Consider the following 27,998-nt stretch of genomic DNA (forward strand, 5'->3'; position numbering starts at 1 on the left):
TGGAGCAGCGATGTTTGCGCGGCAAAACGGTAACCCAAATCGCGCTCTCTGAATCAGGATTTTGCAACTAATTTTCGACAACGCAAACATGTCGATAATAAATCCGCAAACGTCGAATCGTTCATCAGTAGTTTTTTTTACTGCTAGTAAATAAGGTAAATATTGCAATCGCCGTTTCAGACACCTCAAAAATTAGTTCTAAAAACCTACTTTGTATGAGTGGATGCGATCAATTTGGGGACATGAAAAAACGCGAGGTGGGCTTTGTTACGAGGCTGAAGTTAGTAACGTTAACGTATCGAAATGTTGTAATAAAAAAATTACTATTTCGTACCTTTGGAATAACTGAAGAAGCTGAATTTACAAAATCGGAGTTTATTGACGCTGTATTAACGGTTTGCTAAATTTCAGGTTATCCTAAAGTTGCGAAATAACGACTTTCTCTATAGATGCATCATTACAATAACGTGACAAAATTCAGCCTGATCGTGCATCCATATACGTCGAGGCTTGAGGCACACACGTTTGAATACATGCACACACACACATACCTGGGAGCTGTCACAATAACGGTAGGCATTTTTGCGCTTTCGGAACGTCGCTCCTCAACGCTTCTCTCTGTTTGGCATTTTCTGCTCATGGTAACTTCGGCTTTTTTGTCGATAGAAATAGCAAATCGAAGAAGTGAGAGCCGTTGTCCAAGTCGGAAGGTGTGAAATGGGCTTCGAAGTTCATCGATTTCAAGGCGAAGTTGACGAAGAACTTCTTTGCCCGATCTGCTCCGGCGTTTTGGAGGAGCCTGTTCAGGTACTCGTCGTTTCGATCGCCGCTTTCAACTCTGACCCTCAAAATATTAAAATATTTTCATACCCATTCGATTCGTCGTAAAATTCTGGGTAATTTTTCTCGAAAGGCAAAACCTAAATTCAACGAGGTTAAACCTAACCTCAATTTGTCTCTTATTTATGCATCAATATCACAGGGCGTTCAATTCTCGGGAACAATCTAGAAACAGGGAATTAATTCTGTGTGAATTTTGCGTGATTACTTGAATTTTTTTTACCCTTTATTATCATTATTTACTTCTTTCATCAATGTGATTTAACAGAAATATTTTCCGGTGTGATGTTTTGCTCTTTCGGTTCTGAACTGATCGTTTTACAAAATATAAGTTTTTACCCGTATTTTGTACAACTCAATTCCTTTGTCTGTATCATGCATTTCATTCAATCGAGTAGTTTTTATTCAGAAAAAAACTTTACTCTAACATTAGAAAACTCTAAATCTCATGATACTTAAAAGTGTTCAATCAGTAAGCTCTTAGAATCATGAGTGATTAGTTCTAAAGCTGCATTCAGAGATCTTTTCCAAATCCAATTTTTAGTAAAATAATTATTCTATAAGTTTCAAACAATTTCTTTGGACGATTGTAAATATTATTAACGAATGAGAATGAAATATAATAAAACCGAGAGGCTTGATCGCTTTAAACTTCAATGAAGTCTGTAATTTTACTAAATTTGATCAAAACTGAAGAAATTTTCAAACCTTAAATGATGAAGAAAGGTTGAAAATTTGGTAAAAACTTTTCGCCCTGAAAATTTGCCAGAATAACGCTGAAATTGAATATTTCAATGTAAATACGTTGAAATTTTTAATCAGAGAAATTGAACTCACAGTCTCAATTAGAATTTCTCAAAAATCTGCTCCTTGAGAAAAAATTCTGGGCAAAATCAACTGCACATATTTTATCAGAAAAATGTTGATCTTCTGTTTAAAATACGACAAATTTTCTCTACCTAATTTACAATATCTATTTATCGATTTGCTGGTATTTAACAGTGTGACAAGATTGAGATTTGCAAAGGAACGCTTGTAAATATTCAAACATTTGATTTTGACCAGGGTGTTCACTTATAGATACTGAGCACATAGAAGGGTTATGGGTTCTGGTAGGTAAGTGATGTGTTACAGGCTCAACTCTGCGAGCATGCATTTTGCCGGGCTTGCATCAACGAGTGGATCAACCGACAACCGACCTGTCCTGTAGACCGTGCGCCGATAACGTCTGCGCAACTGAGGCCTGTACCTAGAATCCTAAGAAATTTGCTAGCCCGATTATGCATTGGCTGCGACAATACGATATACGGATGCCAAGTTGTCGTAAAGTTGGATTGCCTTGTCGCACACCTCGACGAGTGCGAGTACAATCCAAAACGGCCAATGCCATGCGAGCAAGGCTGCGGATTGATAATACCGAAAGATGAGCTGAACGGTCATCATTGCATACGAGAACTACGCAGCCTGATACAATCACAGCAACAGAAGTTGACCGACGTGAAAAGGGAACTGGGAGAACAACAGTTTCAGATCAATGAACAAAAACGGGAAATACATTTGCTTAAGGATTTTATGAGAGCAATGAGGGTCTCAAATCCGGCCATGAGAGCTATCGCCGATCAAATGGAACGCGACGAAGTTGTCAGATGGTCCGCCACGCTTCCTCGTGCCAGAGTAACTAGATGGGGGGGTATGATTTCCACACCTGATGAGCTGTTACAGGTAAAAGTAAATCGAAACAATTGATTATTTGGGATACATCGCCTGATTATTTATATATATATATATGTTGCAAGATTTCTATGCTATTATTTTTGCCTCTTCCTAGACTTTATTTTACAATCGATGTTCCTCTTCTACGATTATTCAGTCGATATCGTTTCCTTGCAGACAATGATCAAGAGAACACTATCAGAATATAATTGTCCGCCACATGTGATTGATGAACTGATGGAAAACTGTCACGAAAGAAAATGGCCACCTGGATTAAATTCTTTGGAAACGAGGCAGAGTTCTCGGCGTCAGTATGAAAATTATATATGCAAAAGAGTACCTGGTAAGCAGGCTGTGCTGGTGCTTCATTGTGATAACACTCATATGCCTGAAGACATGATGGTAGAGCCAGGTTTAGTTATGATTTTTGCTCATGGTATTGAATGAACAAACTGAGATAAGAATCTGCATCAAAATTTTATAAAGACTGTACAACATGGAAAGGAAATTTACTTACAAATGAATTTCGAACACAGTCTTGTTTGATGCAAAAAAATCCGTACTAATCAGCTCTTATCAATGTTATACAAACTGATGATTCAGAGGTGAACGATATCTTGTCAAAGAATTAATCTGTTGTATAAAATGCACAAAAAGTTGCAGGTATCAAAAGTCATTTTTGGGGCGCAAATCTATTATCTGTACAAAGGTGTTGTACAGAAATTCTTGTGAGTTGTTGTGTGATATTTATGCTTTTTACTTTACCAAATACCATTTTCGTCCCTGAATCCAAGGTACTAAAGGTATAACGAGTAAGACATAATAATAAAAAACAATCGTAAGAATTCCACTACTAAAATAGTGAATATAAAATACAAGCCATAGTTTCGAAGCAATTTCGAAATGTTAGCTGGGAGTATTTGGTGAATGTCCTATGAGATGTCGATACGCTCATCGATATGTAATATTTATCGACCGACTGAAATCGTCGTAAAGCCAATTGCGATGGTATCAGTTTAGGCACAAGTCTGAGGTATAATCTGACTTTTAAATATCTCCACCTATGATTAAAACCTAAAAACAGTTTGTATGATAATTTATTCGTGATCAATGTATTATATATAATAGTCCTAACGTGACAACCAAATCAAGACTGTATATTTTTATAAATGATTCTATTCGTTGTTTAATACCGCGATAAGTTATTGTTACTGGCAATTAGTTATTATCGCTCTGTCATAATTGTCTATACACGGAGTCTGTAGCGCAGTCTTCTAACGTATGACGAGAAAAAGTTGCCTTTTAGATGTACTGCTTATTAGGATAGGGCTGACATATTGTTGTCACATTTGACGAATTTCTCCGTAATCTAATACGTTTACAGTCATTCAAGACTGCCACTAATGTTAATATACGTACTGTCTATACATATGTAATACACGAGTAATATCCTGACATCCTTCGATTTTGGTGTAAATTTGTTATGCGAAGTGCATGGTCAAGTGGAGTTTTAACTGGAAACAAAGGCACAGCATTCAAATCAGGACTCGGGGTCATGTCAAATTGCTCCACTGTACTCTTACGACGCACAATAAAATATTGCATAGTCAAATTTACACCTAGTTACGCATGAACAATTTATAAGAAAATCTAACGATCCAAGGACCCCGGCTTAGCAGAACTAACAAAGCACGTCCGCGAAGCCTTTCTGCTTTGTATGATTTTCTACAAGTATCCGGTTCGTCTTTTATCATTTTCCCTGGAGACCAAATTCCATGCGGATTGGTCGATAATTAATGGTTTCGAAAGTACGAGGGTTGGAAATTACTGAAAGATTGTTCAATATCTTGAAAGTAGAATAACAAGGCCGATAAAAAAAATACTTTTCAATTATTTAGTTCACTTCACACCTTTGCAAAGTATTGTCAAAATCTGATATGCAGGCCTTGCAGACATTGTTGTCAGTTAACATGCCCCAGACATTTTTCTACACTTAGCAATCTTGACCTCGCCGATTTTCAGCGGACTAATTATAGAATATCTTCTGACAATGGCAGTCATTATTTTATTACACTTTATTGCTTTGAGTCTTTTCCAAAGTGCTCTGATCGTAAGTCTCGAAAAATTTGTTAGGTAAATACATATCCTAACTTGAAGTTGCAATTAAAAGAAACTTGATATACATGCGTTTCTCATCTTGACCTATTTTAGCAGTAATTTTATATTTGCATTAATGTTCAAATATTCGAACTGATATTTGTTCAAAAACTGAGGAACCCGTATGTTAAACTTATTGTTAGTTTTAAATACTCGAGATTTCTGTATGATGATTAAAATGACTATTTCACCATTTGTTCTTACTTATCATACAATAAAATCAGTAATATTATTCTCAGCATTTAATCATTTCGTTTATCACTGCAGTTTCTGACTGGGTACTAATCACCCAATATATAATAATATATAATATGAATATATAATAAGAGTCGAGAATTAATCTATGAAACACTAAAATGGCAAAATTTAGTATATTGATTGGAATAAGGTTGAAAAAAGACGTGTGCTGCTTGCACTGTAAAATGATTCATAATATATTGCTCGACGCGTCAAATGTATTTTTACCATTATAAAAAAATAACATACTTCCAAATTATATAATCTAGAAAAGAACAAAGACGTCGAATGTTTGTTTTTGGGAAAATAACCCATCAAGACTACAACTAATCACTGATACCGTTTTGATGTAACTTCACCTACTCAAACTTTTGTAATATTGAGTTTGATACAGTAAAAACTGTACACAATATATGTGTTATTTAAAAATATCTTTCGGTTTGTTTATTTCACAGATATATTATTATGAACAACATAATAAAAGACAAAAAACATTTTAAAACATACAAGTAAAATTCACTAGCCATTACAGCTGGAATTTTAATGGCGTTACAATGAAAGCCGAATAATGAACTTGATGTCGCTTGTTGAATACAACACACATGTATACGACTGTTAAATGCTCTCAAAGGCTGTTTCAACAAATCTAAGACTGAGAATTATCGTTCTGGTTGTTTTAAAATCATAGAATTGGATAACTGGTGCATTGACTTGGTAAAAATTGTTGATACTCGTAATGACGTTGCTTTAAAAAAAGCATAATTATATACTCAAACAATTTCTTACATCATTACCCGAATGTAATTTAATTTTTGGTACCCAGCATAGCGTGTTACTCTATTTTACTTGGCCGTGTATAACGCCTTAAATAGTTGGACATATTCCTGTAATTACTTTACCATTGGCACGTAATGGGTTCAAGGTGAGAGGTACGCTATTGATTATAACATTGTTGATGCACCCCACATATTGCTGACGACTTTTCGAACCTCGAGCTCTGGATAACCTTAGATGGCCACCAATGAATATTGGTTGTTTCGATTGAACACCATATATGTTTCTAGAACCAGTACCAGGCGGTGCGGATTTGTTATCGACCGATAGAAGCACTGCATTCTTTTGTCTCGTAGCTAAAAAACACACAGAAATACGATACAGAAAAAGAAAATCAAGAATGACAAAAAAAAAAGAAAGGAAAATGGTACAAGTCGTTGCGGAATAGAGAAATTGGGTATCGGCGTTAAATCAAGTGTATAATTGTAAAAGTACATTCCGGAGCAAGTTACTGGAACTAAAACATTCACCATGAACAAAGGACAGAGCTAACCCAACAGCTAGCATTAGGTTGGTCCTTAATAGGGTTGTTTTTGAATTTTTATGCTACCGGGGCTTAAACGCTTTCAAACTAATAACAAAAAATTCCGTAGAAATTTGAGCTCTTAGGGAGAACCTTTTTTTGATCTTTGAAATTTTATAAGGTGTTGACGAATATACGTAAAATTATGAAAAATACATATTTTTGTAGACGATTCAGCGCTCTACAAAAGAGCTCTAATGCATAAAATTCGTAAGTGAAAGCGTTGGTATGTTAATTAATGTTCAAGGGGTTCAATCGAATTCGTTGATTAACGTGTGAAGGCTTTCAGTTACGAATCTTATGCATCAGAGCTTTTTTTCAGAGCGATCAATTCATTACAAAAATGTATATTTTACATAATTTTAGGTACATTCGTCAACGACTTATAAAATTTTAAACAGTAAAAACAAGGTTTTCCCATGTTATTTCCATAATATACCTTGATCACATATCGTAGACTTGATGAAGAAAGCTCAAATTTTCAAGGAATATTTTTACTAGCTTATTTCAAGACGTAGCCAATGTACCTATCTGCATGTTATTCGTTAGAGACTTGTTATGTTCAAAAGCGAATATCATGAGCGATTAACAGTTATCGATCGGTTGTCTTTAATACACCTGGCATTAAATCAGGATGTTTGAAAATCATGCTGAAATGAAATTGTACTACGGTTGCATCATGATGTAATTGCTAGAGGTATCTTTATACTACTAAATTCACGAGTAAGAATAACTTACCACGAATGCTGTGCCAATTTCCATCACATAACGAGTTGCGATTTGGCAGTTGGAACGACGTCTCGATGATTCCTTTTTGTGTTTTAACGAGGAATCTCACGGTACCATTGTCCATTTCCAATACTAAGTAATCACGTTTACCGTGAGTTGACAATAAATGCCCAGAAATTGTGCGTGGTTTGATATTCATTTGTATATCGATTGTGCCGCCGAACTGATGTTTATCCGCTGAAAATTTCAATCAAAACTAATATTTATGCGAATAATTTACCCCAGAGTATCTGACCTCAATAATTTATCTAAACACTTTAGAGTTTCCGATAAATACAAAATCTAAAATACAACTTGCGAATGCATAAATTGACAATTCGACGCTGTGAGGTATTTGTAAGGCACTTACTGTCCTTGTAGTAATTTGATCCATTTCCTGGATAGAAGAATAGACCAGGTTCGACCGACTTGGAGCATGGAATAACTCCAATCGACGTAGTTGGGTCACCTACTAGGTTTCCATTCATCATGAAACTCTTCAAACAGCCACTAAACGTGGAATTAATTCCCTGAAACAGACCAGATGAAGTGATACAACGATCAAAATGTACTATTGTTCGCGGTGATTGTATCGACAAATGCTGATAAGTAAAAATTGGTAAACAAGTATTAATATTTTTGAAAATAAATCGCTTACACCGTGGAATCTAATGGAAAAAAATACAGTTGTAGTAACTAATAATTGATCACTCTTAAAATAACTTACCGTGGATCTGAATACGTTATCCGATAACTCGGATCGGAAGCCTCCAACGTAAAATGGTGGAATGACATCCATCATTGTAGCATCTCCCACAGAATTCTGACGTATTATTTGCTCATCGTCAATAGCCAACTCTCCAGTATTACCCTTTCTCTTAAATACGATCGTGTGCCATTGATTGTTGTTTGTCTTTGTCGCCCCAATCAACAAAGCAGGTCCACTGCCACAATCGAATTTGTAATGAACCTGAGAAATGATATGCGTACGTTATGCATGGTGCGAAATTGTGATTGCCTAACAAATATGCATGATTTTTCACCCTGAATATAAGCATTGTAACAACTAGCGAAATGTCTAATTACCTTGCCTTCCTTGAGGTATACAGCAATAAGGTCCTGCTTACCAAGGACAGCGCTGTAGAATATTATACCATCGTTCTCCATTGTTTTGAAATCAATTTGTATATCATAATCGTTCATGTATCTGCCACCAAGAGAATTGTATTCGAATCTGCTGTTTTTCTTGGTACCTATGAAAGAATGGATGGTCATTCGAGAGTTTCACCGAGCAATTGTCACTTTGGTGATGAAAAATTTTATAAATCCATACATACCAAATCGCCATCCGTTATTTACATCAGAATCGTTGGCAGGATATTGTGGCAGGTGGCATTCATTAGCTGTCCGTGGTGCCGGGGTTATAACGGGCTTCAATGGTTCTGAAGTAACTACTACTGGGGTTGGTGTAGTCGAAGTTACGGGTCCGACTGTAAGACGGCCTTCGATATTATTGAGTCCGTCATTCTCTTCGAATGGAATGTTTACATCTGAAAAAAAGTAATGCATATATTCAGATATTGGGCAGGTTAACGATAAAAATCGCAAGGTATGCTGGCCGCATTGTCTAATCAAAAATGACTCCGGCAGTTAACGATGATCAATTAACGTACCTTTAAGTAATCAAACATTTCTACAGTAAAATTGATACAAAGTAACAGTATTTACGTACAAGTAAATTAGTGAGTAGCTGATAATTGAAAATGGAACTATAGACTATAGTACAAGTTGCTTTCCAAACAGGTATGAATATTAATTGATCGACTGTCATATCCTATAATTGATCATCACAATATGACAATGGTTCAAAATTCTCACCATAACTCGTTGATTTACCCTCACGTGTGTATACGACTAAAACAATCACTACCAAGAATGATGGAAACTTTGTGGAGCTAAGCATGACTTCTTCTCTCGTAGAAATTATGAGGTTACTGAATGGACACAGTGCCTTTCTCCGCTATTATCGGTTTCATTATTCTTTAAGGTCAAAGTTTCATCTTAATCTTAAGTATATATACACACACATATGTATATATCATTTCCACTATTGTTCATATCAGTCTAAACAAAATACAGACGGCCTGGTCATGATTGCGCGCCGAGAATGAGGGTTGAACATACCGTTATCCTCCAAACAATGGAGATGTACATTATCTGTATAGATATAAAAGGAAACTCACCTGTACGTTTCGGAGGTGTGGGAATATCTGGTACTGGTTCCGGTGTCCATGTTTCGTCTGGTCGTTGTGTCTGGACAGCCGGTGGCCGTGCTGAAAAATTAAATTGAATAAAACGTATAATTATGGTAATTATGAATTATCAATTATCAATGCTCTTCACTCAGGGATTAATGGCCGCACATTATTCTGATGATACAAAGAGCAAACACCGTGTATCAGATATCTTTCGCATAACCCGCGTACTGTATATAATTGCTGAAACCTTGAATTGGACAGTCCAGCTTTCAATAATTAACCGATAAATTAATAAAACCATAATAAATCAGAGCTGCTCCGCCGATAGGACGATACTAAAAATGAAACGAATATACTCACATGGTTGATCGCCACCTTTGCATTTGCCGAGGAATGCACCAGGCCGATCCGTGCTGTTGGCAAAGTTGATAATGATCCCATTCAACGTCGCGTCTTCGATGCAACCCACGAATGGTACAGTCGATAGATTTCCCTGTTTCTGGACGTTGTAATCAGGCGGTAATCCTCCGATGTACAAGCTACCGTATAGAATGTGCAAAGGAGGTGGTGGTATCTCTGTGATGTAGTTTTCGATGTCATCAATGTCTAGTCTGAGACTTTTTTCGTCATGAGTAGCCGTTACGACGTGCCACTCATTGTCATTGAATTTAATGCCATCCTTGCTTGTGCTGAGCTCTTCACCTTGGCTCCTTACAAAGAGTCGGCCATTCATCAAGGACATCATACTTACCGCCGACTGGTCATCATTCGTGGCGTAATATATGAGTCCCGATTTCGCCGAAGTTTTAAACTTGAGATTTACTTTCAGAGAATTTGGTGCCGACGCATTTTCCCATTTAACGTATCCAGGATTGCCTTCTTCGAATGAGACAAGTCTCGCGAACTAAAAGAGCAACATAAATTTTTATCTATCAATGCGGAAGTGTCTTTTGTCTTCTGTCTTCATTGACAATCACACTGCAGATTTTTACATCTGTCAAGGAATATTTTTGGCGAAACGAAAAAATGACATGGAATTCTTACCCTGACGGGACATCCGGACGTGACTCCAAACGCTTGGGTGCTGCTGCTAAGATCGACTTGAGTATCGGATATGTAAACTTGGTCGATGCAACCCTCAAAGCCTTCCGTTGTGACGGATGAATAAGAATGCAGAGTAGGATGACCCCCAAAGTATATGCGATCTTGGGACTCGAAGGTCGTTGATGCTCCCTTAACTTCGCCCCATACTTTACCAGAATTGTCGATTTCAAGAGTACCTTGTTTCTGTTGTCGCAACGCTATCAAATTGTGCCAGTTACCGTCGTTGAACGTCTTCGTTGTCTTTATAAACGCGGTTGATTGACCAAGATTGTATTGGTAGAGTACATATCCATCCTTCATTTCCAACGAGAAGAAGTTTCTTCCGTTAACCATCAAATACATCAGACCATTTTCAGCGAACGTTTTGAAGTTCAATTTTATATTGAACTTTTGAGCGTCCATAGATATTTGGGACTGCTTTATGCTGATGATTGCGTAGCCGTTGCCGTCGAATCTGTACCCGGTGCTTGGTTGGAAGTTTATCAGCTTGTCTCTTTCCACAGCTCCTTCCCTGTTGTTTTCTCCGTAAACGAAATTCCAGAATGACACGGGTGTATCACCGATTACCAACTCTTCCATTTCACCCTCGAACGAAGCCGAAGTAACTGCGTTTTGAATCTGGAATGCTGCCGGATATCCTCCAACGAAAAGCTTCGATTGATCCTGATCCAAGTTGAATATGGAATAGGGACCGGGAATCACTTGTTCTTTGACAAATAGTTCATCTTTACCCTCGCCGATATCTTCACGTATGATTAACTTTATGTTTGTGCCGGTCCTGTTGGAGGTATAAATATTTTCACCAATTAAACATCGATTGTATGCTATTTTGAACAATCGAAGTGGTAAAATATAATATCTCGTGAGCTCACCGTTCGATTATAACTTGCCGCCAAACATTGTCAGCGACATATCTATTACTGATAATTCTTTCTGGTCCCGATCCCAGATCGACTACAAGCACAGGGTAGCCGTTTTCGACTAAAAGCGCCATAAAGTCATTCTGTAGAAAATAAATAAATAACATTATTGTACCATCAATTTTCGAATTTATCAGATTGAATGCGTTATAATCATTTAAGCATTCAACGTCAAGCGTTGAACCTTTAGTGGTTCATGAAGTTGAAGTTGGTACGGTTACTTTAACGATGCATGTTTCGAAAAATCGTTACTTCGTGACCTTAGGATTGTCTGAAATTCAGCTAGTAAATCAAAGAAAAGAAAATATGTTCATATTTCGAAAAGCCACCTCCTTGGAAGTCGTTCTAAAATTTTACAACTATTTATACCATGATGTTTCGTTACGTTAACGTTACTAACTTCAACAAGTTAGTGATTCAATTTACCGTCTTAAAACGAGATTGTTTGTTCTTTTGTTCATTTCCTAAGTATAACATGAAACCGTTAGTTTGATTCGTTCTGAAATATGCGGATATTTTAGTCGATGTTGCCAATAGAGGCAGACTCTCAGGATTCTTCAGTTCCAACGTTGTATTCCTGTAGAAGGTCAGACCAATCTTGATCATATCAGCTAATTCTCTTGCATTTGCAATACTGTGTTTCAGGTCGTCAATTTTTTGCTGTAACATCTTTCCCGTCGTCTCAATTGAACTTTGTTTACTTCCCAGGTCATTTATCAAATTTGTAATGTTCGGAACGATCCTTTCTACAACATCCAATTGTTTATTCGCTTGCGATATATCGTGAATCGAATCCTCCATATCCTTGGAAAGTTTTTTCGCGTCGACAAGATCTTCCGGTAGTTTTTCGACAGTTCCTTTCATGTCATTGATCGCGCGCTGTGTTACGTCTTGTACTTTATCAGCCTTGTCCATGAATTGTTGAGCCAACGGTGATGAAGACTCGGGTGAAAGCCCCGTTAGAACACTGTGGGAAAAGTTGTATTAACTTAAAAATATACGTCTATTGAAACTGGTATTCAAATATACAATAATTATGTTGCCAACACAACGTAAAATTCATGTTATTAGTCACACAGTTTCATTTTTGTATGATTATTTGATGATATATTATTTGGAAGTATTTTAGCGTCACATTTGCACTGAATTATTACCTCTCTATACGGTCCAGCTCTGCAGTGTTATTGCGATTTTGATTATCTATACTGCTGACATCATTTTGCGTCTCAATTAAATCATCCTCAAGTGATCCCTCAGTTTGATCGAGAGCGTTTATAGCCATATCCAACAATTCCTGTGATCTGTTTTGAGATGTCAATGTTCTTCCTCCAATTCCGTCAGACTAAAACAGTTTCATTATCGTATGTAAATTTACTCCCTAAATTTGTTTAAATTTACTTGGAATAAATCACACTGCAACGACAAAAGTGATCACTCACAAGCTGCGTAGCATTATTTGCAGCTTTGATAGCATCTACGGCCGCTTCGTAAGCTCCGTTAATTGTTTCTGAGATATCCTTGTAAGCAGAAGCAGCTCTCACAGCGCTTGTGTTTCGGGTATCGGTAAGTATGCTATCCAAATCGAGAGAATATTGGTTCAATGTTTCAGCATGTTTTGTCGCATTCTTAACCAAGTCGAGAACATCTACTAAAATTTGGTCATTGCCGTACGTAGTTTCGTTCAATTTTGAACGAACATCCCGTTGGGTATCCTCTTCTGCAATACAGGTTAAATCCTTGATTATATATGATTGGTCCAGCATGTCAAATATTCTGCCATTTTTTACAGAAACATTTGCCACTTATTTATAATTAAAAAATTATTACACCAGGTAGTATACTTACTAATTGTGTTGATAAAATTAATAGCCTGGTTCAAAAATCTCGTTGCATTCTCGTTCAGTTCTTTTCCAGCATTCAGATCTTCTTGCGCTTCGTTGGTGGAGTTCTTGGCTGTGTCAAAGTTCCCCGTTTCTTGGGCTATTCTATTCTCCAAGTTCAATCTCTCAGCAACGTTGGCATTTAATTGCGTCATCTGAGTATTGTTCATCATGTCGTCTATTTTGTTGGTCAGGTTTACCACTTTTTTATTCAAATCCATGACGACTGTACTCAAATTCGTGATAGGAATATTATTTTGTTCCATCTCTGTCAACAAAATGTTAGCACGATCTACCTGATCGTTCGCTTTGTCGCGAAAACTGCGGAATGAAACGCCTTCAATTTTTTTAATAATCTCTTTAGCTTCCTTCAATGCGTTATCAACTTTTGGCCCGGTACCCTGGTCTATGTTCAGTGCCAAGCTTTTCACTTCATCTACAATCACGTTTACACGGTCTATTTCTTTGGCTGCATCTTTTTCCAACAATTTCATCTCTACCGACGTATTCATTGCGCCCTCCGCCCATTTCTCACTATTTTCAGATATGTATTCCACCTTGCGTCGTTGATTTTGTACGTCTTGATCAAGTTGCGATATTTCCTTTTGCAAAGGCACGAAATCTACTCGGCTCGGATTCAGCAGCTGGACTTGTTTGTCCAGTTGATCGACTGTTTCGTTTATGAATTGCAAACGGCGATTCGTGAAATAGCCTGCTGCAACGGTCTGAAAATATTTTCACAAAAATTACTCTACTCAAATTCATTCTAAGGTGATGAATAGGAGTTTAGAATAACTTTGGAATCATACCTGGGTACTAATAACCTACACGGAACATTTACCTCTAATGGACGTACCATGGACATACAAGATGGATATGTACTACCCCTATTAGAGATCCATTTCAGTCGGAATAAAGTATATTACAGCTCTATTGGAGATCCAAATGTCCTCTTGTTATACGTTTAGTAGATCTCTACTAGGTAGAGTAGGTAGCACAGATCTTGATTAGAGATTTCATGGATTTTGTGGGGAAGAAATTACTACATTTAGTCGACGTTATTTTTACATTATCTACTCTTGTTTACGGATCGTCAAGGATGTTAAAAGATTATCGTGTGCACATTTTGTTCTGCCCCAGACACAAAGTCTAAGACCTAAAAAAATGTGTAAATATTGGATGAAATTCGGAGCAAACGAAAGAGCAGAATTGCTAGGGGCTTGTATAATTTGGAGCTCTCCTCTATGGCAAGAGAAGATAGCGACCATCTGCCGCATGGTTGTTGTCTGTGGTACCTATCCACTTATGTGAAGGGATATTCATAGACATCCAATGGATACCTATCACCGACTTTAATATGACCTTATCCTGTATGGACCACTGATAGATGGAGTGTTCTATGTCATACGGATTTCAATGGCTATGTAAGCTTGATCAACTTTCTAACGCATATTGGTGGTAATAAATATATCTTACTTTGAATTCTTGAACAATAGGAACCAATTGTTCAGCAAGACGATCGGTGTCATCGAGGAGATCGTGAGCACAAGAATCACATTGGAAGCAGCCTTCTTGTTCAATGAGTACCCAACGGTGCGGACATTTATCACACTTATCGCCTATCACTCCCGGAAGACACGTGCAATGCCCAGTTTCGGCATCGCAAGATGCACCGATGGAATATTCAGTGTTACACCCACATGCTGAAAGTAAATTTACATCCTAATTGAAATTTCAAGAAATCAAACTTGCGATCTCTGTTCATAAAAAAAAAAACCGGACAAGTGCGAATAAGACTTACGTCCTGAAGGTTCCGTGCAAACTAAATTATTATTTTTTATGTGGTATAGCTACAAATCAACTATGTTCTGACTTTTTCCTCTACTTGTACTGCGAAACCTTACTTCTCTCCAAATTTTATGACTCTGGCTTAACGGGAAGTACTCTATAGGTTTTGTTTTGATCAAAATATGTGACGTCAATAGCCGCATCTTTTGATTGGGTTGACTTAAAAGCTCGTATTTTTTACACCTCCAAGGAAACCTTAGGAGTATTTGATATTAATTTCTTATTGATATCTCTACCTATTCCTGAGAAAAAGGGCCTTGTCAAACAGACGGACAACGAAGGATCTTATAAAGGTTCCGTTCTTACCTTTCGAGGTACGAAACCCTAAAAATTGCCAAAGTTTAGGAAGTGGTGATGGAAGGAGGGTTCGATCAATTCAATTCTATAACTCACATTCACATCCACTGGGTCCGTAATTCCAGTATCCGGGAGTACAGCGGTCACATTGCCTGCCGGTGACTCCAGGCGCACAACGACACTTTCCAGTGTCATCATCACACTGGCTACTGTACGATGCAACTCCACAATCGCATGGCAGACACCCTTGGCATGACTTGAATCCATAATGGTTATCGGCACAACGGTCGCATTTCTCTCCGATGACATTCGGGTGACACTCGCAGCTTCCGTTGTAGTTGTTGCACCTTGTCATTCCGCAAGTGTCGCATATGCAGCTTTGGCAGTCTTTGAGTTGTACCGCGTCGCCGTAGAAGCCTGGAGCACAGAGATTGCACGCCTGGCCGTAAGTGTTGTGTAAACATGCGAGACATGTCCCGTCGATGGAGTCGCACGAATGCTCGTCTTCCGGATCGATGTTTCCCGAGCACTGGCAGGGTTTGCAATAGTCCCCGACTTCTTGGGGTCTACCGTAAAAACCAGCCGAGCATGACTGGCAGCGAGCGCCGTAATACCCTTCGAGACAATCGCAGCTGATCTTGTCACCTTCTTCGTTCACCTGGCAACTGTTGGCAAAGTTGTTCGATGCTATTGGCAACGGACAGGCACAAATGTTGCAATCGCCCGGAGTTCCAACAGTCGCATTGCCGTAGTAACCGATTTCGCACAACTCGCAATGGTCTCCAGTTGTACTGTGCTTGCAGTCGTAACAACGACCGGTGTTAACGTCGCACGTGTTGGAATGATCGTTACATTGGCAAGGAACACAGTAGCCGCCGTGAGGTCCTGAGGATACTCTGTAATATCCTGTGGCACATTCTTCGCAAGATAGGCCTTTGTAATTCGGAGGACAGTGACACTGTTCCACACTGCTGGCTATTACGTTACTGCTCGAGGAATAGGTCTCTGTGGCATCGTCCAACGTTACGTACGACAACCATATCATGACACTTGGCTGCCAATATTTGGCACGGATGTAAATTCCTTGCAAGTCTTCCAGTACGACCATTATTTGATCCCTCGTCGCGTCTAGATCATTCAGTGTTCTGAAATTGGTTTCCACTATCTGAACCGAAGCTTCGAAATCCATTGAAGACGGAGGCTGTTCGTCTCCGGAATATAGCAGATACGTGTTTGCCCCGTATAAAATAACGTCTGCACCTGCCACAGCCTCGCCAAATGGGCCAGTGGTGTAATAAATTAAGTATTTCAGGTAACCGCCGTAGGCTGTCAACCTTTTACCGAGGTATGTGTCTGGTGCTGAGAAGTAGATGGTGTTTTCGAAAGTTTCGTTATGGGTCAAGCTCATGAAAATTTGAGAATTATTCTGGCTGATCGGAACGTTTTTCAGTATCGTTACGTTGCCAATTTTTTCATTTATTATCGCCGCTTTCCAGTTATTCATGTCTGTTACGTAAGTCTTGTAAAGACTGGCCGATGAACAACGGGTTGTTTTGCCAAAGCAGAAACATTTTGTACAGCCGTTCGGGTTGTTTAATTGGATGTCGAAAGTACCTTCTGCGCACACGTCGCAACCAGACCCTTGAACATTTGATTTGCAGAAACATTCGGCCGTTTTTTGGTCGCAAATATCGGCGGTCGTTCCCCGGATATCGCATTCGCATTCAACGCAATAAGGATATTCGGCGAAACCAGGCCTGCACTTGTCGCATTGGCGGCCGATGACATTCACCTTGCAGTTGCAGTTTCCATTGTACAGATTACACTGTAAATCGTTGTCAGTTACTCCGTTCGGGTCACAGTTACAATCTTCACAGCCTATAATTGGATCGAAACCGTAAGTTCTTGGCTTGCAAACGTCGCAACGTTGCCCGCTTACGTTCGGTGGACAAATGCACTCTCCAGTTTCAGGAGCGCAATTCGCGGTGCTGGGACAATTGCACGGTTTGCAATCAGGAAATCCGTAAAAGCCAGTTTTACAAATTTCACACTGTCTGCCGATGACGTTTGGTCGGCAAGAACATTGACCACCGAATTCCTGGCATTCGAAGCTCAACGTTCCTTCGACATCGCAGTTACAGGGTTGCGCCCCGTTGTTATAATCGGCGGTCAGTGAGAAAACTGAGTCCCGACAAAAGCCGTCGTCCGTAATGTTGATGTGGAAATGGTTGGTCCCACATTTCTTTATAAACTCTTTAGTTTGATCAAATTGTATCTTCTGCAGTGTCTCTTGCACGCGTGGACCAGCCGGAATTACCAATATGTAGTCAAGCCAGACGGCGTTATCACCAGCACCCTTTTTGAATGTGATCATGAAGTTTTCTATCAGATCAAACTTCGTCTCGCCGTTGGATTGGTGCACAATGCTACGACAACCACTGTTGCTTGGGCAATTTGGCAAAGGTATTTTGGCCTCGTAAAACTTGCCGTTTTGAACTAGCACGTCCAATTCAAATTCCGGATGATCTGGTTGGAAATATTGTACAACAAATACGTATTCCCCGGGTAGAGGTACTTTGGCCTTAATGTCTATCATAGTGTTGTTGTTACTAAGATAGATCAATTTTGTAGAGTTGTCATAAATGCCGGGAGGCCTGCTGCCTACTTCCAAAATCTCATTGCCCACTTCGAACTCGATGTGTTTGGCGTCGGCAGCTTCGGGAAAGATTCCTTGTACACACTTCCCACCTTTGCGCACGCAGACAGATTTTGGTTTGATATAATCCAGGGACCAGTTCTCGTAAGGAATAGCGACGATAGATACAATGGCACTATCCGTGTATGGTTCTGCAGATAAAATGACGCTTACGTAATTGGATGGAAGTTGCAGAGGAGTGACTCTTCCGTATTTGTCAGTTACAACTTGTCTGCACACAGAGGTATATCTGCACGGGTAAAGCATCACTTTTCCGTTGTATGATGCATTCGCTTCGACAAGGACAGTCGCTATTTGATCGTTCGAAATTGGCGTGATGTAAGTTACAACTAGAATGTAAATTCCAGGTTTCGATATCCGTACGTCGTAATGTATTTCCTGTTGTTTATCATTAATTAGTGCAACACGTTTTTCACCAAGCTCATTGAGAGCTGCACGGTCAGTGAAATATTCCGTCAACCGTTCTCTTTGGTTATCCTGAATTGAATAGCCTGCGTCTCCCCGGACAGTATCGAAAGTCGACAAGCTTGGATAGCTAAAGTGTCTGCAGAGTCCGTTGTACCCTATTTCGCAAGGCCGCTTGACCTCCTGAGTCAGAATAGTAGCTTCGTAGTAGGCTGCTGGTAGAAGAACGAAGTAATCGAGAAGTAAGCTCGACTTTGTTGAAATGCTGATGTCCCAACGACCGGGATCCATTACTAGGGGTGATGGAACTGTCCCCGAAGATCCAGCAACTGTTACAAACATCGGCTTCGAAGTTGGTTTAAATACAACCGTAAATTCCTGCTCAGTGTCGTGCGAGTGCTCAGGAGTGATTTTGATCAACCCAGAAATCGGATTGGGGTTCAGATTAATGTACCGTAGAACCATTCGATACAACGTCGACTTCTGAATGTGCACATCCTGTATAATTTTATCTTGGAGAGGAGAGAAGACGGCGTATCCTTTCCAACTATAACCGGGGAACAAGTCCTCAGCAAAACCGTAACGAACCGGATTGTTGCTCGGTGTTCTACCGTCTTCAACTTCGTACTGGAATTGATGCAAGGTAGGGAAGTAATGAGCTTGCAACGGCTTGTTGCACATGCGTCCTGTTACTCGAGGTCTGCAATAACATTGTCCCGATTGTTTGTCGCAAATTGGATTTATCGAACCGCCAACGTCACATGCGCAATTATCGCATCCGAACAAGTTGTATTCTTGCAGATTGTACATCCCATCCGAGCAGTGGGTGCATCCCCTGCCAGTAACTGCCGTTTTGCAAATACATTGACCAGACTTTGTGTCACATTCGCCAATCCCTGCAATTGTACCAGGAATGTTGCACTGGCACTCTTCGCATCCTTGAGGGTTTCTTGGTTGTAAATTCCAAAATAACGGCTTGCATTCGTTGCAAATTCGGCCCGCTACCCTCTCTTTACACTGACATAGTTCTCCGATGGGCACTGAACCGCATCCTTGGAATGTTTCTATCACACCAGCTGGGTCGCAGTTGCATCCTTCACAGGTCGGGAAGTTGTAGAAGCCTTCCTTGCACTTGTCACACCTTAGACCGTCGAAATTCTCGTGACACTGGCACTTGCCTTCAGCGTCACATGAGAGACCAATTGCACCGTGATTGTCACATTTGCAATCTATACACTCAGGATATTTGTAATACCCTGGGCTACACTGGTCGCAAGTTTTTCCCGAAAAGTTTACGTAACACGAACACGTTCCTTTCACGTCACAAGATGTGAACGGAGAACCATTGGTACTACACTTGCATGGTTGACAATTCGGGTACCCGAAGAATCCAGTCAGACACTTGTCACAACGAGGTCCGCCATAACCGTCCTTACACAAACATTGCCCGTTCGTCTTGTCGCAGATTTCGCCTTGAGTGCCTTGCGCATCGCAATCGCAGAACCTGCACGATGGGTAGTTGAAATAACCGTTCTCGCAAACGTCGCACGCTCTTCCAGCGTAATTGTTTTTGCACGTACAGTTTCCACTTGTCACGTCACAAAACTCGTCGGTCGCTCCTAAATCATTGCAGCCGCATGCTAGAAAAAGAACCCTGCATGTTATTCTGATCTATGAACTTGTTCTTTGAATGGCACAGTTCGGGAAGATTCTAACGAATGGTTACAGTTATTATAGTTATACAAGTGGGATCATACGTCTGAGTACATATTTAATTTATAGTGTTATCATCAGTTGTGTTCTACGCACGCAGGCAGTCAGGGAAGTTGTAGTATCCTTCTGCACACAAGTTACAGTAATGTCCCGCGTAGTTTTCTTTGCATGGACAATGGCCGTCCGTAGCCTCGCAATGATAACCATCTGTTCCTTTGAGATGACATTCGCAAGGCCGACACTTCGGATAACCGAAGTAACCATAACTGCATTCCGTACAATCAGGAGCCACGTATTCCGGACGACATTCGCACTTTCCTGAACCTTCCGCACAGTTTCCAGTGGAAAATGATAAATCACAATTGCAAGCTATGAAGAAACACGAAAGAATCATTATCATGATATTATACCATATCTGACGCACTAGAAATAGACTTTGTCTGTTCTGTATTCATGGATTTGCATGAATTTGACTTACGCTGACAGACATCAGTTTCATTGAGATGTTTGTCGTACGGTTTGTAGAAGCCTGCCTTACAACGGTCGCAATTTATACCCTCCGTGTTGTGCTTACAGTTCTGGCACACGCCACCTCCTTCATATTTCCCATGGATATCCAGTGACAAATGTTGTTCATCGATTTGAGGATCATATTGACACTCGTCCGTATGACCGAAACAATTGCAAGCTAATCGAGAGACAAAGTATTCATTTATAAATATCCATAATTGATACTACTAACAAGGAAGCTATCCCAGGTCGATCTCTCCGGTTTGATTACTTTTGTAATATGTTATAGTAGACTGAAAATTAAGCCACATGTATTTTTTTTTTATTTACCACTAAACATTTCAAGGGGGTGAAACCACCCTCCAAAGTAAGGCATGTCAAGGAACAATTTGGCAGTTTCACCCACGAGAACATAATATTTTTAACCAATCTAACTGGAAAAGCTTTCTCATAAAGTGAAATGAAAAATCTAATTTTCTCAATTAACGAACAGAAAAAATGCCAAACCGTTCCTTGACATGCCTCACTTTAAAGGGTGGTTTTACCCCGTTAAAGGGTATAATGGCAGGTAAAAAAAATTCACGTCGCATAGTTTGTAATCTACTACAACATATTACAAAAGAAATGAAATTGGAAAGATTGACCTGGACTACCTTCCTTGTAAGAGGACATAAATGATTATGCAATACACCAAACAGCTGAGAAATTCTGTATAATGTCAAAACAAAATGGAGAAAGGCTCACGTTCGCAAATGAACTTCTTGGACGCTGTTGATATTCGCCATTTCTTTTGTTCGAAACCCTTGCAACAGGATGCGCACTGAGGTCCACAGGTGTTGTGATGACATCTACAGAGAAGCTTATCGGGAATGTTCGGATCCTGAACATCGCAAGTGTCCGCATGACCGTTACACATGCAGCGTCCACCTATACTGATGTCTTTGATGGAGTAGAAGTACTGGAAATCGGATGAAATTCATCTTATTATAGTGATTTGGAAACCTCACGAGCAAGAATAACATAAATGCAGTGGCGCTGATCCAATTTATCAATACATACACGCCTAGTGACTGTTGGATCCTGTCGAGCGACGGACATCAAATGTCCGAACAAGTTCTTCGTGCGTAGAAAGCGAAATCGGACGTTGGTGGCTCTGGTCCACTCCTGCAGAACCGAGGAGTTGAAGTAATGGTTAGCCGAAGGTCTGTCGGTCAAAGTGGAGAATGGAATCTCTCCGCCTTCCAACGGAACCAGCTTCGAATATTCCGTGGTACAAATCACACTGTCGTCTCTTTTTATTCCTTCGCGACTGTTCACGCCAAAATATGTAAGACAGTCGTTCTCCGAATCGGAAAAGTACTGCCATGGCGACCACGTCTTTCCGTAATCCTTCGACTTTTCGAGTGCCCATAATCCGGGACGAGGGGAGTTGCCCATACGGATGTAAACGTATGCGACGTGAAATTCCTAGAACACATACCGTTGTGTATTCAGAAAGAATTTCGTTGGGGTGGTTCATAATTTAACTATGTTATTTTTTCAAGGTGCCATTCGCTACCAATTATTCTAATATTTTTTATTTATATTTATGTGTACACCTTACGGACTTGTATACATATCATATACATATCAGTTTACTTTTTTTGTATCGTAGTCCAATTAAAAATCAAAGATTAATCGCCTCGGAGAAATTCGGACAATAGTTTTCATTACCGACGGAGGAGTATCACATCACCTTAATGTCTCTATTTCGTTTTCAGTACTGATTTTTACGAACAATGATCAGTTGGACCACGATACGAAAAAAATAAACTAATATGTATATTTTTTTTAATGAATAAATTGTTCGCTGCAAATGACATCACAAGTAGCATGTGGCATAATCGTGGAAACGATCCGTCTATTCTAAAGAAAATATGATATTCCATAATATGATAGGATATATAGAATAATAGATATGCAAACAGTGTCATGTTTTCTATGAACTGAAAATTTCGTTGATTTTCAAAATTCGAACATCATTGATGTCTAAACGAGCTCTCTAAGATTTGACCGTTGAATTTCAAACACAAGTTGTATTTTAACCTGTTGCAAAAGTAAATACAACTGCAAGTATGGCTAAATTTAACAATAAACTGTAAGTGGATCGATGCTGATGTCTATTTTTCAACCGTATTTTTTAAAACACACGGAACAGTTTATTATTCTCAATAGAGGGTTGTTGAAGTCTTTATCGCGTATCTGCAGGAGCGGAAACGCTTGGGAGATAGTGTGCTTCCCATTTCATGAGTTGATTTCCGACGCCTACACATCGATAAGCCCAAAGTGGCAGCAATGACGAAAGCTGAATGATGATTTCAGCCGTTTCATCAATTCCAGAAATCTGGTCTGTTTGCAGTTATTGAATTTGAATATAGGTATGCATTTTTTTTATTGGTCAACAGTGTCGGTTTTAGGTTCCCGTTTTTATTTATCTAGCAGAATCAAATTTTAGAAAATGATTTTGAAAAAAATTCATATAAATTCTCGAGCAGTGTTATTTACGTCAATGACAGTGAACACGGGTCAAACTTATCTCTGTTATACAATAAAAATCATTTTAAGCGACTTGGAGTAAGAAATCCAGAGGATATCAATGACTTGAAAAAAGGTTTTATAATCGGAAAATTGAAAATTATCGAAGGCTGGTGTTTTTGATGCAATTTTAATATTTTTGGTCTCATATTATTCACCGTAGAGATCTCCAGAAATCGCCTGAAAATTTTTTACGCGTTATTATCTCCAGGATGGGTAAAAATAGATTTTATTTAACCCTTTGAGTGACACGTTATTGTGCTGAGTTAACTTTTATAAAAAGATAGTGTTGTATGGTTTTTGAGGGTGTTTATTACGAATCTGAAATCAAAATTAAAAAATTCTAAATGGCGGATCCAATATAGCGGACAAAAATTTTGAATTTGATTCGAATCCGGTCAAAAAACGCTATGCAAGGGTTTTTGGGGTCGCTGATTGGATTTTAATCTAATTACAAGACCTTTTCTCAAATTGTTGATACGATTTTATCTCGTGCTATTAAAATTTCCCCACATGCATTCATATTACACAGTATAGAGTCGTTGTTCCATTCGTGTTCCCCGTAATCATTGTGCGGAATTAAAATTGCTGAAAATTTTTTTCAAACAATTCTTTTTATTTTCCTACAAGTTTTCATTCGGACGATTCGGCCTATCAATCCTTAATGCCGTTCTTATACTCGTACATATAAGCGAGACAAAGATCGGTTCTGTGCTACGCTCTGACTCCAGTTTCATCGCAGGAAGGGCCAACGTTCGTGGCTAACGCGATACAGTTCAATGATTATCTATCTCTGTACGCAGAAGCTTTGCTTCTCGGTAATTCTTTCTCCTCAGCTGTATAAGCATGAATGAGTATTAAATTAAATTACATCAGATAGTATTAAACGAAGAAGATAAAGTCCAAGAGCCTGGCGAAGTACGTTCAAACGATATATAAACATTGTAAAGATTTCATTCTATGCGCAGGATTTGATTTATTAAACTGAGATAAATTCGTCCATCAGCTTTTAGAATATTTCGAATGAATCGAATCAGAGAGACTGACCCGTTTATGTATTTTTTTTTTTTTATAGCTTAAACAATTCTGTACGGACAAATAAGGATGAATAATATAATAAGCAATAAAAATCAACACATTATTAACAAAATGCGATTGAATTGTAAACAAATGTATGCTTACGAATCGTTTCGACACTATTATGATATTTTTGAGGTTTAAAACTGTTGGCAGTAAAAGCTGCTATGTCAAGGCTATTAATGTATTCAACAGTTTGCCGAATGAACTTTAAGCGTTAAATAACAACACATGTGTAATGAAAAATGAAATAAATCCTTGAATCTTACAATTAGAGAATCTTTAAACATATAAGTTTGGTTATTACATGGTCAATTTATATTGCTAGAAAAATTTGATTAAAAATTAGGACTATGTTCTCTGTATGATCAATATTATTATGTTTTGAAACTGTGTTGAATTATGTGACAAACGGTAAACAATCCGATGAAAATAAATAAATAAATAAACAGATAAATAATAATTAATATTAAGATTAATCGACGTTATTACCTGGCCTAAATTGATGGTGAGATTTACTTCGTTGTACTTCATTCCACGAGATAATGGCGGTGATTGCCACCAAGTCTGAGTACCATCGACGGCATATTCTGGAGGATGTCGTTTCAACGGATCGTTTGGATCGCAATAATCGCATACCTGTAAAAATGTGAATTAATAGGAAATATCGCACCCAATTCTAAAAAGTTTCATCATTCGTTATTATATACTATCATTATTATTTATTTGATTGTGTTTTTTTATTTTTTTTTTCAAACAGGAACGCTTTCATTTCCCTGGATGAAAATTGAATGCGAGAAAATAACGACGAGGTGCAGTTATAAATAAATAATATCGTCAATGTTGAAAAATATTTTAACTGGGATAAGTTCTGTGAACTATAATTTAGATAAGATGTATCTAAGAGTCTCGGCGTAGTGCGTTATTTGAATGAATCTCAGGCTGAAAAACTTCCAACTCGAACATGCGACGCTTTGTTATCTCGTATAAGGGGTCAGTTCTATCTTCCCTTATCGCTTGTGTTCGTCCCCTTCGACCTGCAAGTCCCCATTTCTCATAGGAGTTACATCAATGCTTCGAAAGGCTTGAAATTTGGCCATTTTAACGAGTGACCTGAGAAACATTCAAACATTCGTAACATCGAGATGCGTGTAGTATTTTATGAACAATTTCCACCGGAAGTTACAAAAATTTTTAGCAACAATGTGGAATTTTTTTACCCAAGAAAATTTATGAGTCTGTACAATTACTACGTTGTCATTTAATTATCTATATATAATTGTAAATGTAAATAATTATACATATATATAAGTCTCTTCGTGCCACAAACTTAAATAATTTCAGTTCGTGACTTCTCTTGTTCCAACTATTTTTTTTTTTTTTTTTATTTTCTTTTTTATAGAATATTAACGGATACTAGAGTTTCTGGTAACAGCTAGAAAACTAATTTTCATTCTCTACCTAGAACTGTATTTTTCGTTTGTGGTAAAAAATGAATATAGTTAAGGGCTGAGCGGTAACCGAAAATAAAAATTTCTCTCAGTGTACGGGTGATAATAACGGCTGATTAGACGCGGTATTCAAAGCTGAAAACAACAGATTATCCTTGCGGATTACGTATAGGTATACTTTTAAGAAAAAAGAATAAGAAAGAAGTTTCACGATTTTCGACGACCATATTTTTCATATACCTGAAGGCCTCAAAGACAGATCAACCGAGCAGATTTTCGTATTTTAATTCCAATAAGCTGGGATGCAGATTCAATTTTGAGTCCGGAATGCCGATCGTTTATACCGATAACAATGTATATTTCTTTTATTTGTCAATAACAATTTTTTCTCCTTCTCTAAACTCTCTCCAAACATGTTTACACATTGGTTAAAAATCCTACAATGCTGGAGAGAATTTAGTTTTGAAACTGCTGCAGCACCCTGTGACCAATTTAGACTCGGAAATTTAGTTCACTTTCGTTCTCTCGAGAATAAGTTTATTTCTGAAAGCTCGAGGGAAGTCTTAAAGTTCCAGCTGCATACGTACGCTTGAATATCAAATCCGTTGCAAGCTGAACGGTATATTTCATGCTGATTCGTTGATTTGTACAGCGATATTCCAATAATTGAAGAAATCTACCCTTGCGGAAAATAATTATCGGCAGTACGGTGGTAGAAAAATTTAAAAACAAAAAAACCACAGCTGTTTATGTTTTTTTATTTTTTATTTTAGTCATTTTTTTGTAATACGTGTATTTTTATATTTGTTTTTTCACGTGCGTGATTGAATGAAAAAGAAATTGCTCAAACTTTTTCAACAAAATGATACGATCGGTGTTATGCTTTATAAAAATTACAAAGAACGATATTCAATACATCTCAGAGGCTCAATTATTTATAAAACGCAAGTTGCATTGACTTGATCATTTTCAAAATACTCGTAAAATCTGGGCTTGGTGAAATCAAAATTTCATAACTCACGCCTATCTTCTAACAAAATTGAACGAAGGATATTTCAATTCTTTTTCTTTTTCTCTGATCACAACTTATTTTACAAGGCAATAAACACGGTCTAGATTTTTAAATTTTCAAAATTTAAATTTCAATTTTTTCAATAATTCCTCGTTCAATCACAAACTATACTCAACTAGTGACAGAAAATATTTGGTTTTTTGATTTCATACAAAGCTATCATGAGTTCAACGGCTTAATTTTCAAAATTTTTCCATGAAAATTTCGTGAAATATTGTTTAAATATTTTTCCTTCATCGGAGTATGCAGTTGTTTGTCAAAACATAATTCCATAAGAATTCCAGGTTTTCCATACCAAATCTACGATTTTACCAAGTCGACTTCAAGTACGCGATAAATGAAAACGCAATAGAAATATGAACAAGAACAGTTGATTTTCAAAATTTTCCGGTAACAGCTAGAAAACTAATTTTCATTTTCTGCCTAGAATTATATTTTTCGATTGTGGTTAAAAAATGAAAATAGTTGCAGACTGAGCGGTAACCGTAACTAATAATTTCTCTCATTGTTAAAAAAAAAAAGGCACTCTCAGTCCTTTCGAATTCTCTTCTTGAATCAACTAATCGACTCTACGCTTTTACCCCGCGCGGGAAATCCCCGGCTCACCTGTCCCTGTATCAAGTTGATATCCTCGTCCTGATCCGCGTTGGCGCCAACAAGTTTACAGTAAAGTTCTGGCCCCGGAGTATCGACACCGCAAGTCGCAGTGGCGCTAATTTCCCGGCCATCCGCCAAGTTGAAATACGGCGGTGTAAGGATTTCGCCGCGGGCGAAAACGGCCGCAATCGCAAGGATGACGAGGCCCTGGGCCTGCAGGATCATCTCTGGGCCTCAGTCCCTAGATCCTCGCAATCGAACGCGACGAGAAGTCGCTATCACCGATTACTGCGATATAATCGGCCAACGATTTCAGCCAAATCTCTCCGTATTCATGTGCGAATTGCGATTTATCCTCCGAGAAACGATTCGAGGGTACCGCTTTTTGCTGAAAAACACAGCCGCCTCCCTTTTATTACACCGTCAGCTTCACGATGTCAATTTTATTCCGCTATCCCGCCGAGATCGAGCCAACTCGACGGTTCGGCACGGACTGATTCGCTG

The 27,998-nt window shown here is 38.5% G+C and overlaps 2 protein-coding genes across 9 annotated transcripts; one reads left to right on the forward strand and one right to left on the reverse strand.

The window, feature by feature from the left end:
* Positions 1-79: 79 nt before the first annotated feature.
* On the forward strand, positions 80-5,687 carry LOC124308570 (E3 ubiquitin-protein ligase NRDP1). 8 transcript variants are annotated; one of them, XM_046771384.1, is made up of 5 exons: positions 80-155; positions 412-572; positions 667-807; positions 1,957-2,568; positions 2,731-5,687. In XM_046771384.1, exons 3-5 carry the CDS (start codon positions 718-720, stop codon positions 2,998-3,000), a joined length of 972 nt encoding a protein of 323 aa, XP_046627340.1. In that variant the 5' UTR covers positions 80-155; positions 412-572; positions 667-717; the 3' UTR covers positions 3,001-5,687. The 8 variants fall into 8 exon arrangements, with proteins under 8 accessions (XP_046627340.1, XP_046627339.1, XP_046627345.1 ...); XM_046771383.1 differs by having other exon boundaries at positions 129-257; XM_046771389.1 differs by having other exon boundaries at positions 131-257; positions 1,975-2,568.
* On the reverse strand, positions 5,121-27,969 carry LOC124308569 (laminin subunit alpha). Its single transcript, XM_046771382.1, has 22 exons — positions 27,504-27,969; positions 24,867-25,013; positions 21,783-22,190; positions 21,468-21,681; positions 20,692-20,901; positions 20,310-20,582; positions 15,476-20,140; positions 14,711-14,937; positions 13,200-13,959; positions 12,794-13,071; positions 12,509-12,696; positions 11,781-12,321; positions 11,307-11,437; positions 10,375-11,212; positions 9,691-10,234; positions 9,316-9,405; positions 8,410-8,622; positions 8,159-8,325; positions 7,800-8,042; positions 7,443-7,602; positions 7,043-7,270; positions 5,121-6,077 (listed from the first exon to the last, which is right to left on the reverse strand). Exons 1-22 carry the CDS (start codon positions 27,717-27,719, stop codon positions 5,812-5,814), a joined length of 11,007 nt encoding a protein of 3,668 aa, XP_046627338.1. The 5' UTR covers positions 27,720-27,969; the 3' UTR covers positions 5,121-5,811.
* Positions 27,970-27,998: the final 29 nt, after the last annotated feature.

The sequence above is a fragment of the Neodiprion virginianus genome, chromosome 7, assembly GCF_021901495.1.
Source record: "Neodiprion virginianus isolate iyNeoVirg1 chromosome 7, iyNeoVirg1.1, whole genome shotgun sequence".
In the NCBI taxonomy this organism is placed as follows: Eukaryota; Metazoa; Arthropoda; class Insecta; order Hymenoptera; family Diprionidae; genus Neodiprion; species Neodiprion virginianus.